This window comes from Mesoplodon densirostris, chromosome 1 (assembly GCF_025265405.1).
Source record: "Mesoplodon densirostris isolate mMesDen1 chromosome 1, mMesDen1 primary haplotype, whole genome shotgun sequence".
In the NCBI taxonomy this organism is placed as follows: domain Eukaryota; kingdom Metazoa; phylum Chordata; class Mammalia; order Artiodactyla; family Ziphiidae; genus Mesoplodon; species Mesoplodon densirostris.
This window is the reverse complement of record NC_082661.1, coordinates 33,343,426-33,361,580: the sequence shown is the minus strand read 5'-3', so window position 1 is coordinate 33,361,580 and position 18,155 is coordinate 33,343,426. Positions and strand designations below refer to the sequence as shown.

Sequence of the window (18,155 nt, the reverse complement as noted above, 5' to 3'; positions counted from 1 at the left end):
AGGGTGACCTGTTGCTCTTCTGGTGTAATGAGCCTCTAAAAGGGATTGCTCATCAGGGGACCAGAAGTGATCGGATTTATGGGGCTGGAAGAACGGTTCTTGGGTCCCACAGTTTTTCTGGTGGGTATCAAGGTAACAAGTTTCTTGGCCAGTGTCCTTGTCCCCACGGTGAGCCACAGCCACCCCCCACCTCTGCAGGAGACCCTCCAACACTAGCAGGTAGTCCTTTAAGATCAAACACATCCTAAAAGATCTACATTGTTGCTGGTTTCCAATTCCGCGGGCTCGGCCGGCTGGGGCTGGGTGCCAGCGGCGGGTAGTGGCAGGCGCCCGCTGAGCAACAGGAGCCCAGAGGAAGAGGGAGCGGCAGCAGCCCCGGAGAGGACACCGCGGGAGAGAGGCCGGGAGCGAGGAAGGGTGCCTGAAGCCTGCCCCCTACCCGGCGCCAGACTCTGCGGGTGCACTGGGTGAGCATGGTCGGCGGGCAAGGTTGCAACCGTATGGATGAAAGGCTCTTGGTGCTCCAGCCAGGAGTCAGTGCTGTGCCTCCGAGGTGGGAGAGCCAACTTCAGGACACTGGTCCACAAGAGACCTCCCAGCTCCACGTAATATCAAACGGCGAAAATCTCCCAGAGATCTCCACCTCAACGCCAAGACCCAGCTTCACTCAATGACCAGCAAGCTACAGTGCTGGACACCCTATGCCAAACAACTAGCAAGACATGAACACAACCCCATCTATTAGCAGAGAGGCTGCCTACAATCATAATAAGGCCACAGACACCCCAAAACACACCACCAGATGTGGACCTGCCCGCCAGAGAGACAAGATCCAGCCTCATCCACCAGAACACAGGCACTCGTCCCCTCCACCAGGAAGCCTACACAACCCACTGAACCAACCTTAGCCACTGGGGACAGACACCAAAAACAACGGGAACTATGAACCTGCAGCCTGCAAAAAGGAGACCTCAAACACAGTAAGAGAAGCAAAATGAGAAGACAGAAAAACACACAGCAGATGAAGGAGCAAGATAAAAACCCACCAGACCTAACAAATGAAGAGGAAATAGGCAGTCTACCTGAAAAAGAATTTAGAATAATGATAGTAAAGATGATCCCAAATCTTGGAAATAGAATAGAGAAAATGCAAGAAACATTTAACAAGGACCTAGAAGAACTAAAGATAAAACAAGCAATGATGAACAACACAATAAATGAGATTAAAAATACTCTAGAAGGGATCAATAGCAGAATAACTGAGGCAGAAGAACGGATAAGTGAGGTGGAAGATAAAATAGTGGAAATAACTACTGCAGAGCAGAATAAAGGTAACAAGTTTCTTGTTATCTTGCTTCAAAATTGCAAAAAGTAAATAGCTTTTTTTTTTGGCTTGCAGCCAAGATATACTTTTCAAGGGGAAAAATGGATTTCTGTAACAAAGGGAGAGGGAAAGAGCTGAAGAGAGATATCTGAACATACATTGTTTCAAGATACAAAAAACTGCAACCCGGGGAAACTTTAGGGGAATGAGCTGTTGGACTTCTCGGCCAGTCTGTCCTTTCAATGAAAAAGACATAGGGTTTGAGGTTCCTTCCGAAACGGGGCAGGCTAATTTAGCCCCTCCCACGAGCCCGAGGGTCTGTTATATCTCTGTTCCTTGAGTACCTCTCTCACTGAGACCGACCACAGCAAGCAGAGGCTGAAAAATAAAGAGCAAAGAGGAAGAAAACAAAAGCTGCCAATTATGGAAGATAGAAGGGGTAAGAGCAAAATTGATTTGATCTGAATCCTTAAGAACAAACAAACAAAAAAAAAAAAAAAGGAAAAAAGAAAACCAAAAGCCCGGACCAAAAGCAAGTACTTGAAAGAGCAAGAGGCAAAAAGCCCTAAATACACTTTCCCACCCTCTCCTTCTGAGAGGAGGCAGAGAAAAAACTTCGGGAAACATTTTAGGAAGCCAAGCTCCGGGGTTAGAGTCAAGGGTGGCTCCTGAGCAAGCTGGAGCAGCTCATGAATATTCATTAGCAATTGGTATTCAGATCTGGTTTTTTTAGAGGCAAAAGGCTTCTTCCGTCCCCTCGCAGTTTAGGAGGCAGCTGCCTCATTTACAGTCCAGAGTCGTCTTGCTTCGGGTCAGTACCTCAGTGAGTTTGCTTGAAGATGCTGGGCTCTGTGTGTAGATTTGCCTTGTTCTCGAATTTCCTGTGTGCTTTCCTGTTGTGAAATTAGCAAAGGCTTCTCTGCCTGGAATTAGACAGAGAAGTTAATGTGGCAAGAGCCTGTCACAACAGGACCCGAGAGTATGTCTTGCAAAAGACTAAACTTTTCTTGGGAGGTGTGGGGGAGTGTGCATGGGTGTGGGGAGGGAGGGAAGGGGTATAGGTACGAAGAACAGTTTTATCTTAAAAAAGCAAGGCTTATCGGACGGACTATATTTAGATTTTGTCTAAAAACTGCGAGAGCAGCCTGGTTTGTGCAGATGGTGTGTGGTCTCTGTCTTTTACCTCTTTTGGGCATTTTCTGCCAGGACAGAGAGCCAGCTGCTTGCCAGCCCGTGGGAGCAAGGAAGAATGTCTGCAGCATTGTGGTTGTGTAGGGTTGCAAACCTTCATCAGCTCTGGTCTCTAATATCCCCACCTGTTTTTATCACATAGAACGTGGAGGAATGGGATGAGTAGTCAACAGAGTTCTTAGTAATGACAGTAATGATAGCTGTTAACGTTTTCGTCTTTACTCTGTGCTGGGAGCTGTTCTAAGCGTATTACACGTGTTACTTATTCCTCACAGCAACTTATAAGGTGAGTGCTATCATTATCATCCCCATTTCCCAGATGATGGAGTTGAGGTAGTGAGAGAGTAGCTTACCTTGGGATCACACAGTAAGTGGTGAATTTGAATGCAGGTGACGGACGCAGGGTCCGAGGGTCTATTTCCCTACCCTGTTGCTCCACTTCAGAGTCTCTTGTTACTGCTCCGACGTTGTTGATTTGGGTTTGCAAATCTTTGAAGCTACAGGGGAAATGATACTGGTGAAATCTCAAGTCTGGGAAGGAATTTGTTCTTTGCTATCAAGTTTAAATGCATTTTTCCCATTTGGTGCCCGTGGCCATTCTCTGTGGTAGGGCCCAGGTATTGTTATTATTGCCTTTTACAAAAGGGAGAGACTGAAGCCAGGAGGGCTTAGATGGCAGGAATCACACAGCTAGTTTTCAGAAGTCCAAAGCAGACTAGAAATCCCCTGCCTCTGGTTTCCCTTCTAACCTGAAGATCGAGCTGAGTCATCTCTGAACTTCTGTCCCCACCCCCAGACACTTTCAGTTCCTCAAGGGACTTGGGGAACTTCTTTCCTCCCTTCCAGACTGTTTCAAGACACTTGCCTCTGCCTTGAAGGCTGATTTGGCCCTCTCGTCCTCCTTTAGTCTGGAACCAAGCTGCTCGAGTTTGAATCCCAGCTCCACCCTTTCCTGTGAGCCTCAGTCTCCTCATCTGTAAAAGGAAGAGAATAATGTTATCTACCTCACAAGGTTGTTGTAAGGACTAAATGAGGGATTCATGCAGGGTTCTCAGAACAGGGCCTGATGTATATAATATGTGCTTAATAAATGTTAGCTGTTGCAATCACTCCTTCAAGCCTCATCTTGATTGTTAGTCCCTCCTTTAAGCCTTCTCCAGCCCTTTGAGCCTTATAGTAGCCTTATATTGGATGTTTCTGCAATACCTCACCACTTACACCTAAGGTGGCACTTGTCATACATGTCCACACTCCTGCCTTCTGCATCGCTTCCCAACCTTCCCCTGACTATAATTTCTTTATTTACCTTTGGATCTGCAGTGTCTAGCACAGTGTTTAACACATAATGGGCACTCAATAAATATTTAGTAAGCTAAGTAATATTATCTTAGTTGATATTCATCCAAGCGTCAGTAGGCTGGTTTAAAAGGGGACCTTTGAGTTTGCAGTGGAGTCCTGCTGGTACAAACAGCTCTTTTGTGCAATATGTAAAGACATCCCTCTAAGTGAATATACTGAAAAACAAAATGCATCTCTTCTAGGTGGTGACCTTCAGAGCTGATGTGACCCTATGCTAGGGCACCCCGTTTGGCCCGTCCAACTCTGGCTGAACTTCAGCCCACGGTCCCCTTTCAGCTGAGAACCAAACTGGAGATTTCAGATGCCTCATAGCACAACTTCACTATCTCTGAACAGATCATCTGGTTCCAGAAATAGTGTCCCACCAGCCCCATTTTATAGCGACCAACCTCGTAGTCTGAGACAACATACTCTGGTAATAGAAGAAAAACAAACACCACAGAGGTTGGCCCTGGATAAAATCATAAAGTACATTAAATTTGTTTCCAGCACCCTCCCTTTCCTTTTCTTGGCATACCTTCAAACCCGTTTGACAAATATTGTGTCTTCCATTTGTAAGTCCATATGCCAGATGTGTGGGATATAAACAGTTTGCTCACAGTCTAGTGAGGAGGCAGACATATATACAACCAACTCTAATTGAAGCCAGACTCTGTGAAGTGCTAATAATCATAGCTAACATTGGTTTTTTATTATGTGCAAGGCACTGTAATTTTTATACATACATCTGGCATTGTCTCATGTCATCTTCCCAAAAAAACCTATGATAGAGATTTCTGCATCTTACAGCTGTGGAGGGAAGTTACTTGGCCAACGTCATCCAGGTAGTAATAGGCAAAGGGGGGAATTTAGACCAATATAGTTAGGCTGCAAAGCATGGGTTCCTAATAGATAAGTTCTCCTACCTCCCTAAGAGCCATAATAGAAGTTTAAGGAAAATCCCATGAGAAACAGAACAGGGATTGATGATTTTGGGGAAAACTTCTCAAAGGATGGAACGCTTCAGTTGGACCTAGAAAGATGAGTAGAGTCTGGTGCCCACAATAAGCCCTTCCAAATCCCAGCAGTGCTTAAAGACCTTTCTCTCTCTTTTACCAAAACTGCAGCCTAGATTTAAGAATAAAAAGCTTTTTTCACTTTTTTCCAGGTTCCAAGTAGGGAACCTATTTACATGTTCATCCTGGAGATTTGCAGGCAGAAGTCCAAAGTTTAGCCTTGATTATGAGTTTGGGATTACCAGTCCTGTAATCTAATAAACCTTTACAAAGTCAACAGGTACATATTAAATGATTTCTTTTTTTTTTCGGCGGCACGCGGGACTCTCACTGTTGTGGCCTCTCCCGTTGCGGAGCACAGGCTCCGGACGCGCAGGCTCAGGGGCCATGGCTCACAGGCCCAGCCGCTTCGCAGCATGTGGGATCTTCCCGAACTGGGGCACGAGCCCGTGCCCCCTGCATCGGCAGGCGGACTCTCAACCACTGTGCCACCAGGGAAGCCCCTAAATGATTTCTTTAATCATGATTGTCTTGCATGGTCATTGGGCACATGTGGTAAACAGTTTTTACAAATGGCGGTGATTGGCCTTGCTTTTACTTGGCTAAACCATATTTTAAGAGTATTTTCTCCCTTGTGTTGCCTTTATGGTTGCTTCTGCACTCCATAACCAGTGGTTGTGCCGAAGGGCATTAATGTTTAATATTCCACCTGCCTATGCAGAGTGAAGGTGAGGACTGGGGCACATCCCATAGGGTCTGTTCCTTGTGAGCTCCATTCCCTGAAAAAGTTTGGAGGGAGGCCAAAGTTGAGGGCAGCCCTTGTGGTAAAGAATCATCAAACCTCTTGAAGGTTTGATGGAAGTGCAGATGAGCAGAGGCACTGCCTTTGTCTTGGTGAATGTGTGTGTGTGTTCTGAGGCAGTATTTCTTAAACTTCGATATGCATGTGCATCATTGGGGATCTTGTTAAAATGCAGATTCTGATCCCACAACTCTGGAGTGGGGTCTGAGATTGTGCATTTCTAACAAGCTCCCAGGTTATAGTAATGCTGCCCCTACATAGGCCACACTTCGACTAGCCATGTCATAGTGTCATTGCATGCCATAGTGTCAGGGCTTATTTTGGTACCAAACAACCAAGCTGTCCCTTCCCCAGTGCTCCCCCCCCCCCGCCCCCTCCTCTGAAGCTACCACTTTGAGTCACTGATCAGTTATGTCATTGCAGGATGATGGGAAACCTAATTCATGCATTCCTTTGTTCTTTCAGTAAACATATGTCCTAGAATTTTGCCATACAAGAAACAAATCTGAATCTTTATCACATACAATCTGTAATTGCACATAAAGGCCCTGTGTTGGATTTCCTAAACATCTCCCACCTTTTCTCTATGGCTCCAAGATTCCTTATGCTGCCTTCATTCCCTGCCTCCAACCTGAGAAGTACTGGAACAGAACATTTGGTTGCCCCAGAACCCTTTGCTGGGTGTTTAGAGTGCCCTAGAGCTGGGGCTAGCAAGGATTCAGGACTCTGAGACTGGGAGCAGCGTGCCAGGGGGCACTGTCTGCACTGCAGAAGTGAGGTGAGAATGATCCCAGACGTAAAGGAGGATAGTGAATGCAGAGAGGACTGATGGGATTTCTTTAGGTTTGGAAAATTGAGGGAATCATAAGGAAAAAAGAAGTCGTCGGAGTAGAGAAGGCAAGAGGGAGTTTGCCTAACATCCATCCATCCCACAGTTTTTGTGCTAGAGTATCAAAATAAATTTAGAGACCCAGGATCAATGGCAGTACATGCCCTACGTAAAAAGATGTTTCCTTCTGATCCATAAGGAGGATGTGGACAATTTCTTTCTGTCCATGAAGATGTAAGTAAAATGGCATATACTCGCTAAAGAAGACATGAAATATGGATTAGAGGAGAAAGAAAAACAATCACTCATGACAATATTTTGGTGTATTTCCTTGTAGTTCCTTTTTCTATGCCTGGGTTGTTTCTCTTTTTTAGCACTTACTGGACTACAACCTTGAAAAATTACAAGGTGACATTGTGATTGTTAGGCTATACATACAGTTTTAAAGCCTGACTTTTAGTGTAGCAGTGAAGCACAAGTATTTTCCACCTTATAGCATAGTCTTTGTTAGCATAATTTTTATAGTCACATAGTTTTTTTTAACAGTGTCCCTGTTATTGAACATTTAGGTTGTTCCCATTTCCAATAAACATCTCTGTGAGTGAAGTTTTTCCATACGTAGGGTTGCATGCTGAGGATAGAATCCCAGAAGTAGAATTACTGGATTAAAATTTGTAAATGTTTTTTAAAGTTCTTGATTACTATTAACAAGTTGCTTTACCAAAGGATGGACCCTTCATGCTCCCACAGGGAGTTCCTGTTTTGCTGCATCCCTGACAACTTAGGTGTTTTGTTTTGTTTTTTTCTTTAAATAATCGTGTCTACTTTTATGTTGTTTTAGTTTGTTTAATTACTGGTGAATTTGACATTTTGCACATAATGTGCTTCTTCTTTTGTATACTGTTTACATCCGTTGCCTGTTTATTACTTATTGGATTTTATGTTTTAAATTAATTTATGTGAGTTCTTGATAAAATAAAGATATTCAGGTTTTTCTACTATATTTGCAACAGTTTTTCCAGAACCTTAGTGTTTTTATACAGAGACTTACAGCTATGAATAGATCCAATACATTTTTATCTGTGGTGTTATATTTTCAAAAAAGTTTGATATTACATTTATTGTCTCTTTAACCCAGGATAATTTTTTGAAAGTTCCAAGTAATTGTCATTTTTGTTTAACCCATTAATTATTATTAATTTTTCATTTTATTTCACAATGATTAGAGAATATGGCTTTAATATTTCTGAGGTTTCTTTGTACCTAAGCATGTAGTGAATTTTTATAAATGTGAACACTTGTGAATAAGATATATTCTGTTTTTAATATATAAAATTGGATATTTGTAAATCTATCCAGTCATTTCAATTATATGGTAATCCCTCCTCAACCATAATATTCTCCTATGTGAAATTATAGTACATCTGCATTTACTTTTGTATACTTTTATTGTTACCTATGAGAATTTTCATTCCAGGAAAAAGAATGAGCTGTCAATAACTTTTTATTGTGGCTTATTAGAAAAGGGTGGGGGGCAGTGATAGAGAGTTGGGACTATAAAAGGAAGTAAAGTAGATGCAGAGAAGGAGTAAGTCAATAAAGTCTTGAGGAAGATGAAAGAAGATGAGATAAAGTTCTCAGCATCTTAGGCATCTGAGCCTTGTATGGCTACATAACTTTAGGAAGTATTGTAGTATGGTGTGAGTGAAAATTACCAAGTCTTTCCCTCCCAAATAATCATGGCAGGCCCCAGGAGACCAGAGCCAGGAGGTGGGTCTGGTTGGCAGGATATAGGAGGCGAGGGTCAGAATCTCTGAACTATAAAATTGCAACAGTATTGCTCAAGTGGATAAAGCCTCAGACATATGCACAAAAGACACCTGAAGCAGTGTGTCATCAGCAAAATAACTTTTTAGGCACTGAACTGAAAAGGCAGGGTAGGGAGGACTCGAAAAGTTTCCAGTGAACAAAGGTTGGTAAATAGAAAGTAATAGTGCAGTACTCATATTTTCTAATTTAAGCTGTGTGAAATGTTTGTGATACCATCTTTTGCTTAATGTCTTCTTTTTTATTGCTTTATTTTGGTGTACTTACAAATAATCATTAGGGCTTTTTCATAGATTTATTTTCTTTTTCTTCTTTCTTGGTTGATATAGTAACAGTGGTAGGCTGCAAAGATTACAGCTCTGAATCCCCAGAATTTATGAATGTTACCTTATACGGAAAGAGTCTTTGCAGATGTGATTAAATTAAGAAATTTAAACTGGGGAGATCCTGGATAATCACAGATGGTCTTATAAGAGGGAGAAGGAGGGAGACCTGACGCAGAAGAAGGCAACGCAACCACTGTAGCAAGATGCTGTGCTACTGGCTTTGAATATGGAGGAGAGGTCCACAAGCCAAGGAATGCGGAATGCGGAATGCATGGAATGCCATCAAGCAGATGGAAAAGGAAGAGTAGCCCTGCCCACACCTTGATTTCAGTCCAGTGAAATTGATTTCAGACTTTGGAACTTCAGAACTGTAAGAGTAAATGTGTATTGTTTTAAGCCAATGGGTTTGTGGTAATTTGTTATGGCAGCTGTAGCAAACTAACAGAGTAAGTGTTTAATACATGGAAGTGGTGATGGTTTAGTTAGTTAATCTACAGGTCTGTAGTGTGTATTGAGCCACGTGTTGTTCCAGTCAACTTACAGATGTTAACTCAGTTCTCAAACAACTGTTTGAAGTTGATACTGTCCCTGTCTTACAAATGAGAAACCAAGGAATGAGTAGTTAAGTGACCTACCTAAAGTCTCTCAATTGGTAAGTGCTGAGGTTGAGATTTGAACCCATAGTTGTTGATCTTACTATTATTTCGAGATATAATTCACATACCATATAATTAACCTGCTGAAAGTTTACAATTCATTGTTTTTAAACAGTCACAGAATCGTGCGGCCATCACTACAATCAATTTTAGAACATTTTATCACCACAAGAGGAAACCCTGTACCCATTAGCATGAATTTAATTAACTTTAATATAGTTCTTTTCTCACTATGACTTTCCCCATTTTTGAGTTCTTAATTTTTGTTCCTGTCAAAATGATCTGGTGCATATGAAAGTAATTTTTTAGAAAGGGCATCAATGTGGTAAGAGAGTGACAACTTGTCTAAATACAGATAGCTTATCCCCCTCAAGTAATTGGAAATATTCCCCCATTGTCTTGAGAAGTTTGGTGCTGTGAAGTACTTTGAGTACTTTGAGGACACTTTTTCAGCCTGAACATTTTTCTGTTCTCTATTCCTGACATTTTCACAGTGAGACAACTGAGTATAGACTTCCTTTCATTGATTTTGCTTAGAATATGGTAAACCCTTTTGATTTCCAAATTCAGGACTTATTTATTTATTTTTTTTAGATGTTGGGGGTAGGAGTTTTTATTAATTAATTAATTAATTTTTGCTGTGTTGCGTCTTCATTTCTGTGTGAGGGCTTTCTCTAGTTGTGGCAAGCGGGGGCCACTCTTCATTGCGGTGCGCGGGCCTCTCACTATCGCGGCCTCTTGTTGCGGAGCACAGGCTCCAGACGCGCAGGCTCAGTAGTCGTGGCTCACGGGCCTAGTTGCTCTGCGGCATGTGGGATCCTCCCAGACCAGGGCTCGAACCCGTGTCCCCTGCATTAGCAGGCAGACTCTCAACCACTGCGCCACCAGGGAAGCCCCAGGACTTCTTTAGGGGCCAGAAAGATTTCTTTTTTCATAACTTTAATCAGTGCTCCTACTCTGTTTGCTTTTCTTCTTCAGGGACCTATTATTTGGATATCTTATCTCTGAACTTGCTCCATCCGTTTATCTCTCCCTTTCTTCCCTCCCTCCCTCCCTCTCTCTCTCTCTCTCTCTCTCTTTCTTTCCCTCTCTCTCTCCTTTCTTCCTTCCTTCTTTCCTTTCCTTTCTTTATTTTCCTTTGTATTCTGACAATATTTTCCTAATATTCTCTACATCACTGATTCAGTTTTCCTTAATTATTTCTAGTATAAACTTTCATTCAGCTACAGTATTTTTGGTTTCCATGAAATCTTTTATCCTAATCTGTTCTCTTCTGAGACCAACATCCTCTTGTATATAACCAAAAAATAAATAAAGTAAGATTTCCCTCTCTTTCCTGCATCATATCTATTTTGGAAGCAAGCTTTTCCTCTACCATTCTTTCTACTTATTGCAAAATGTATTTAATCTAAGGCCTTATCCTTGAAAGAAAAGAGATACCTTCTGTAGGGGTGCACAAATGAATGTTATGTGTTTTTCATCTTATTCTAAGAAGAATTTAAGGAAGCACTAGGGGAGATTCATCCCAGTTCAGTGTTAGAGATGGAGAATGCATGGTCTACCCTTGGCTCCCTTAGATTCCGTTTGGATCCTAGAATAATGCAATCACCAAATGCAATATCCCCTTCTATGTGTGGGAAGACATCTCAGTCCTCTACCCAAAAAGCTCACTCAGATCCAGGAAAGAAGGCAACAGTCCTGTTGCCACAGAGTCATGTTTCAGAGGATAGAGAGGCTAGGGCTCTCAGGATTCTGTCAGTATTTTTGTCCAGAGGCATAAAGGCATTCAGGAAGGACCCTTCTCTGGGCCCATTTTCTTGCCTTTGCCCCTTTCCCACTGAGAGCAAACCTTCATTAAACTGCAGAATGAGCTCCTGCTCCACTGCTTAGCACCTTGCCCAAGTAATGTCTTTTGTTGGAAATCAGTTCTAAGTCTCTTTATACTCATGGTAGAGTGAGGTTATCAGTTCACAGAGGCAAAAATAAACACACAAACAAGCAAAACAAAGCAAGACAAAACAACAAACCCGGGACTTCCCAAAGAGTTCCCTGTGCCCCTCCCGTCACACCGTGCTTCTCTTCTCCCACAGTGTGCTTTTGTTGATCCCAAGTTAATGAGTGTTAGGTGGGCCAGCTGAGGCCTCTGCTTGCTTGCCCCTGGTCATGCTGCCTTATCTCAGAAGAGGTGATGCTGGCCCTTAGGGTCATTTCTTAATGCTAATGCACTGACGTTTCATTTGAGGAAAAAATATCATTTCTTTTAGGATACGGATATAGATTTTCACAAGAATGTGGGAGAGTGTGGCAAAGTATTTTCACTTATGCTGTCATCATACTTAGTGGTCATAAGACTTGGCTCTGTGAGATCACTCGGGCAGGAATGAACCAAGTTGGTGAGCCATGGGAAGAGACTAGTATTGGGCCTTTGCAATAGTACAGTAGGTGAGAGTTGATGGGGACCTGCACTAAGGCATTGATGGTGGGTGGGTGGGTTGGGGAGAGGGATGGATGAGAAAAGCTGGATTTAAACAATATTTATGAGGTAGAGTTTGAGATAGAGGGCTAGGTGGTTTGTTGGGAGGGAAGGAGAAGGAGATGTTAAGATTTATTCTCAAGTTTAGCTTTAGATGATTGGATTAATATTTATGAATAAGACTGGGAATGAGGGAGGGAGAGTGGATTTGGCAGGGGAGGAGGGAGATAATAAGTTTATCCTGGCACACGCTAAATATGAGATGTTTATAAGATATCAAGGCAGAGATATTCTGTTGGTTGCTGGAAATGTGATGTAGAGCTTGGAGAGGTCTGGCCAAAATCAAGAGATAATGGAAGTTAGAGTTGGAGCATGGAGTCAATAGTTGAAAGTATGAGCATTTAAAGTATGAGTCACCCTGGAAAGTATAGGGGATGATTGTTATACAGCAGAAACTAACACAACATTGTAAAGCAATTATACTCCAATAAAGATGTTAAAAAATAAAAAATAAAACAACAATTATATTAAAAAAAAAAGAAAGAAAAGAAAGTATAGGGAATGAAAACAGAAGAGATGAAGAATGGAACCCAAGGAAACACCAACAATAAAGGGATGGGAAAAGAAATGCCTTAAGAAGAGAGATTCAGAAAGAAAACCTAAAAAGGTAAGAGAAAGCCAAGGAGAGTGTGAACCCAGTAGCCAAGGGAGAGTGTGTTTTGAGACCAGAGGTTCTAGAAGTGCCCAAACTGCAGATTAGACAAGAAGGAGAATGAGAAGAGGTATCGTATTTTCTATTCTTCTAGCACCTCCCACCCCTGCCCTCTACCCATGCCCCACAGTGTAATGTTTTTGGGAATTGGGATGCACTTTATAATATTTCCTACCCACAGACCCTTAATCCCTCCAGCAAAAACCCTTAAAACTCTAATGGTACATTTTACAGTGGAAGAGATGTGGTGATTGGGTTTGAGAATTTGGAGCCTATAGATATCCTTGGTGAAAACAGACTTAGTAGAATATTAAGAGGTTAAACAGCAGAAGTTATGAAAGTAGGAACATTGAGCTTATTACATAACTCAAGAAGTGAGGTGATGGAGGCAAAAAGAGAGCTGACGTGAAGGATGAGTTGGATCAAGGGAAGACTGTTGCAGACTAGAGTGGACTTGATGATGTTTGAAGGATAAGAGCCAACAGGGAGGATTCCCTGGCGGTCCAGTGGTTTAGGATTCCGTGCTTTCACCACCAGACCCAGGTTCAATCCCTGGTCAGGAAACTTAAGATCCTGCAAGCTACACGGTGCAGCCAAAAAAAAAAAAAAAGAGCCAGGGAGATGGACTCATTCATTAACAAATATTTATTGAGCAAAGAGTATCTGTCAAGCACTGTTCTAGGCACTGAGGATACAGTGGAAAGCAAAACAAAATCCTTAACTTCACAGGGTTTATGTTCTGGGTGGAGGGGTGGTGTGAGGGCAGATAGATAATTAGCAAAAAAAAAAAAAAGTAAGATGTATGGTATGTTAGTGATAAGTACTAAGAAAAAATCAAAGCAGGAAAGGGGGTTGAGAAGTATTGGGAGGTTACAATTTTACATAGGGTGGTAAAATAGAAGGTGATTGGGAAGAAAAACCTTAAAGAGGTAAAGAAGTCCAGTATGTGGCTCTCTCTGGGAAGAATGTTCCAGGTGGAGAGGCCAGCAAATACAGAGTCCTGCAGAGAAATTAAGTGTTTAAGGAAGAGCAAAGAAGCCAGTGTGGCTGACTTGAAGAGAGGTGACAAGGAGGTGAGAGCTGAGGGACTTCTCTGGCGGTCCAGTGGTTAAGGCTCCATGCTTCAAATGCAGGGGGTGTGGGTTCGATTCCTGGTCAGGAAATAAGATCCCACAAGCTGTGTGGGCAAAAAAAAGGAAAAAAAATGCAGGAGGTGAGAGCTGAGAGGTGGATTTGAACTGAACAGACTGTCTAGGGTCTTGCAGGCCATTGTTAACCTTTGGCTTTCCTTATAGTGAAATGGGAAACTGCTCTGGGTTTTGAGCAGAGTAGTGACTGGATTCAATTTACATTTTGATAGGCTCCCCGTGGCTACTATGTGGAGAATAGACTGAAAGGGGGCAAGGGTAGAAGAGAGAGATCAGTTGGGAGACCACTGCAATAATACCAGTGAGAAATGATTGTGTCTAGTCCTAGGTGGTAGCAGTAGAAGTTGAGAGAAGTGATTGGATTTTTAAAAATTGAGGTAGAGTTGATTTACAATATTATATTACTTTTGAGTATATAGCACAGTGATTCAAAATTTTTGTAGATTATACTCTATTTAAAGTTATTATAGGGCTTCCCTGATGGTGCAGTGGTTGAGAGTCCGCCTGCCGATGCAGGGGACACGGGTTCGTGCCCCGGTCTGGGAAGATCCCACATGCCGCGGAGCGGCTGGGCCCGTGAGCCATGGCCGCTGAGCCTGTGCGTCTGGAGCCTGTGCTCCGCAACGGGAGAGGCCACAACAGTGAGAGGCCTGCATACCACAAAAAAAATAAAAAAAAAAAATAAATAAAGTTATTATAAAATATGGGCTATATTCCCTATGCTGTACAATATATCCTTGTAGCTTATTTATTTTATACGTAGTAGTTTGTATCTCTTAATGCCCTGCCCCTATCTTGCTCCTCCCCCTTCCCTCTCCCCACTGGTAACCACTAGTTTTTTCTCTATGTCTGTGAGTCTGTTTCTGTTTTGTTACATTCATGCATTTGTTTTATTTTTTAGATTCCACGTATAAATGATAACATACGGTATTTGTCTTCCTCTGTCTGACTTATTTCACTAAGCATAATACCCATCTATGTTGTTACAAATGGCAAAATTTCATTCTTTTTTATGGCTGAGTAGTATTCCATTGTATATATATACCACATGTTCTTTATCCATTCATCTGTTGATGGACACTTAGGTTGCTTCCATATCTTGGCTGTTGTAAATAATGCTGCTGTGACCAATGGGGGTGCATGTATCTTTTTCTTGAATTTGTGATTTTGTTTTCTTTGGATATATACACAGGAGTGGAATTGCTGGATCATATGGTAGTTCTATTTTTAGTTTTTTGAGGAACCTTCATACTGTTCTGTAGTGGTTGCACCAACTTATATTCCCAACAACACTGTACAAGGGTTCCTTTTCTCCACATTCTCACCACCATTTGTTAGTTGTGTTCTTTTTTTTTTTTTTTTTTTTCTTTGCAGTACACAGGCCTCTCACTGTTGCGGCCTCTCCCGTTGCGGAGCACAGGCTCCGGACGCGCAGGCTCAGTGGCCATGGCTCACGGGCCTAGCCGCTCCGCGGCATGTGGAATCTTCCCGGACCGGGGCATGAACCCGTGTCCCCTGCATCGGCAGGCGGACTCTCAACCACTGTGCCACCAGGGAAGCCCAGTTGTGTTCTTTTTGATGATAGCCATTCTAACAGGTGTGAGGTAGTATCTTGTTGTGGTTTTGGTTTGCATTTCTCTGATGATTAACACTGTTGAGCATGATTACTATTTTTGACAACATATTTTACATATTTCTGTTTTGTGTATCCCTTAACTGCTTATTGCAGATATAGATGATTTTACCACTTTTGTCTTTTAACTTTTCTACTAGCTTTGTATGTGGTTGACTTACTACCTTTACTGTATATTTGCTTTCACTGATGAGCTTTTTCCTTTTGTAATTTTCATGTTTTTAGTTGTGGCTTTTTCTTTTGTCTTAGAGAAGTCCCTTTAACATTTCTTGTAAAACTGGTTTGGTGGTGCTGAACTCTTTTAGTTTTTGCTTGTCTATGAAACTTTTGATCTCTCCATTAAATCTGAGTGAAAGCCTTGCTGAGTAGAGTATTCTTGGTTGTGGGTTTCTCCCTTTCATTACTTTCAATATATTGTGCCACTCTTTTCTGGCCTGCAGAGTTTCTGCTGAAAAGTCAGCTGATTATGCTTGATATAATCTTAGAGGCCTCTTAAACTTTCCTCATTTCTTTTTATTCCTTTTTCTGTTCAGCATCAGTGATTTCCTCTACTCTGTCTTCTGGTTCGCTGATCCATTCCTCTATATCATTTAGTCTGTTGTTGATTCCTTGTAGTGTATTTTTCGTTTCAGTTATTGTATTCTTCATCTATGTTTGGTTCTTATTTTTATTTTCTCTTTGTTAAAAACTTCTAACTTCTCACTCTGTTCATCCATTCTTCTCCTGAGTTCTTTGATCTTTATAATCATTACCTTGAATTCTTTATTGGATAGATTGCCTATCTCCACTTCACTTAGTTTTTCTTCTGGGATTTTATCTTGTTTCTTCCTTTGGAACATGTTCCTCTGTCACCTCATTTTGCCTAAGTTGCTGTTTTTATTTCTATGTTTCTGGCAGGTTGGTTATATTTCCCAACCTTAGAGAAGTGACCTTTTGTAGCAGATGTCCTATGAGTCCCAGCAGCACACTCCCCTCTGGTCACCAAAGCTATATGCTCTAGGGGTGCCCCTATGTGGGCTGAGTCCTTCTGTTGCGGCAGGCTGACTGCTGTGGATTGTCTGGTAGTGTGGCTGGCCCCCAGTCTGGTTGGTTGCCAGGTCCTGCCTTGTGTGGGGGCTGCTAGCTGCTGGTTAGTGGGGTTGGGTCACGAGGCAGCTGCCTGAAGAACCCCAGGGGTCTCAAGGCTAGCACTGGCTCACTGGCGGACAGAGCCAGGTTCTGGGGTGGTGGCTGTGGCGTCAGGGTTCCCTGATCTAGTGTTGGCCTGGTGGTGGGTGGAGCTTGTTCTTGACATGGCTAACTGTGGGTTCTGGGGTGTCCTAAAGCTGGTGCTGGCCTGCTGGTGAGTGGGGCTGAACCTGGGGCAGCTGGCTGAGTAATCCAAGGTATCTCAGAGCTGGTGTTGACCTGGTGGTGGGTGGGGCTAGAGCCCAGGGGATCCCAGGGATAATGTTGGCCCACTGGTGGGTGGACCCATGTCTCAAGGTCTCTGGCTACAGGGCCCTGGGGGTCCTGAAGCTGGTGTCAGCCTGCTGGTGGGTGGGGCTGGATCTCAGGGAGTCCCAGGGCTGGTGCTGGCCCACTGGTGGGCAGAGCCAGGTCCTAGAGTCTCTGGCTCCAGAGCCCAGGGGTCCAAGAGCAGGTGTTGGACTGCTGGTGGGTGGGGCCAGTTCCTGGCACAGCTGGCTGCAGGATCTGGGATGCACTGGAGTTTGTGTTGGCCTGCTGGTAAGTGAGGCCCCATCTCAGTGCGGCTGGCTGAGTGGCTCAACTTGCCTCAGAGCTGGTGTTGATCTGCTGGTGGGCAGAGCTGGGGCCCAGTGGGTCCTGGGGTTGGTGCCTACCTGCTGGTGGTGGGCTGGGTCCTACCATGGCAGGATGCAAGGCTGCAGTTGTCCTGGGGCTGGTGTCTGCCCGCTGGTGGGTGGGGCCAGGGCCCGGGGTGTCCTGGAGCTGGTACCTGCACACTGGTGTGTGAGGCTAGGTTCTGGGCCCTCTGCTGAACAGGGCTGTGTCTGGGGATGGCTCTGGGCTCAGGGGATCTTAAGGCAGCCTGCCTGCTGTGGGTGGGGCTGTGTCCTGGCCTGGCTAGTTGCTTGGCCCGAGGCATCCCAGTACTGGTGCTTACTGGCTGGTGAGCGGGGCTAGGGCTAGGTCCCAAGACTAATAAGGTAGAAGGAGGATTCCAAAATGGAGCTTGCTAGCACCTGTGTCCACACAGCAGAACGAGCTCCAAAAAATGTCTGCTGCCAGTGCCTGTGCCCCCAGGGTGAGCTCCAGTTGCCTCCTGCCTCTCTGGGAGACTCTCCAAGATCATCAGGTGGGTCTGAGCCAGGTTCCTTTCAAATGACTGCTTCTGCCCTGGGTCCCGGGGCATGTGAGATTTTGTGTGAGCCCTTTAAGAGTGGAGTCTCCATTTCCATAGCTCTCTGGGTCTCCCAAAAGTAAGCCCCATTGGCCTTCAAAGCCAAACGTTCTGGGGGCTCGACTTCCTTGTGCAGGACCCTAGGGCTGAGGTGCCCCATGTGGGGCTCAGACCCTTGCTTTTTGGGGAGAACCTCTGCAGTTGTAATTATTCTTTCCTTTGGGGGGTCACCCACCTGGGGATATGGGTCTTGACTGTACTGTGCCTCTGCCCCTCCTGCCCATCTCGTTGTAGTTCCTTCTTTATGTCTTTTCTGGTAGGTTCTGGTCTTTCTCATCAATAGTTGCTCTGTAAATAGTTGTAATTTTGGTGTGCCCATGAGAAGATATAAGCTTCCTACTCTACCCTCTTGGGAACTCTCCCAAGAAGTGATTGGATTTTGAAGGCAGAGCCAATAGTATTTTCTGACTGGATCTGGATAGAAAACAAGGAGAGAAGGAAATTTGTTTCCAAGG

The 18,155-nt window shown here is 43.6% G+C and overlaps 1 protein-coding gene across 1 annotated transcript in view; it reads left to right on the top strand.

The window, feature by feature from the left end:
* The first annotated feature begins 1,691 nt into the window (after positions 1-1,691).
* The window catches only part of ENTPD1 (ectonucleoside triphosphate diphosphohydrolase 1), a 94,558-nt gene continuing 78,094 nt past the window's right edge, over positions 1,692-18,155 (top strand). Inside the window, exon 1 of the mRNA XM_060111655.1 lies at positions 1,692-1,763. Within this exon, the coding sequence (XP_059967638.1) occupies positions 1,748-1,763 (16 nt within the window). The 5' untranslated portion in view covers positions 1,692-1,747. The remainder of the gene's footprint in view (positions 1,764-18,155) is intronic.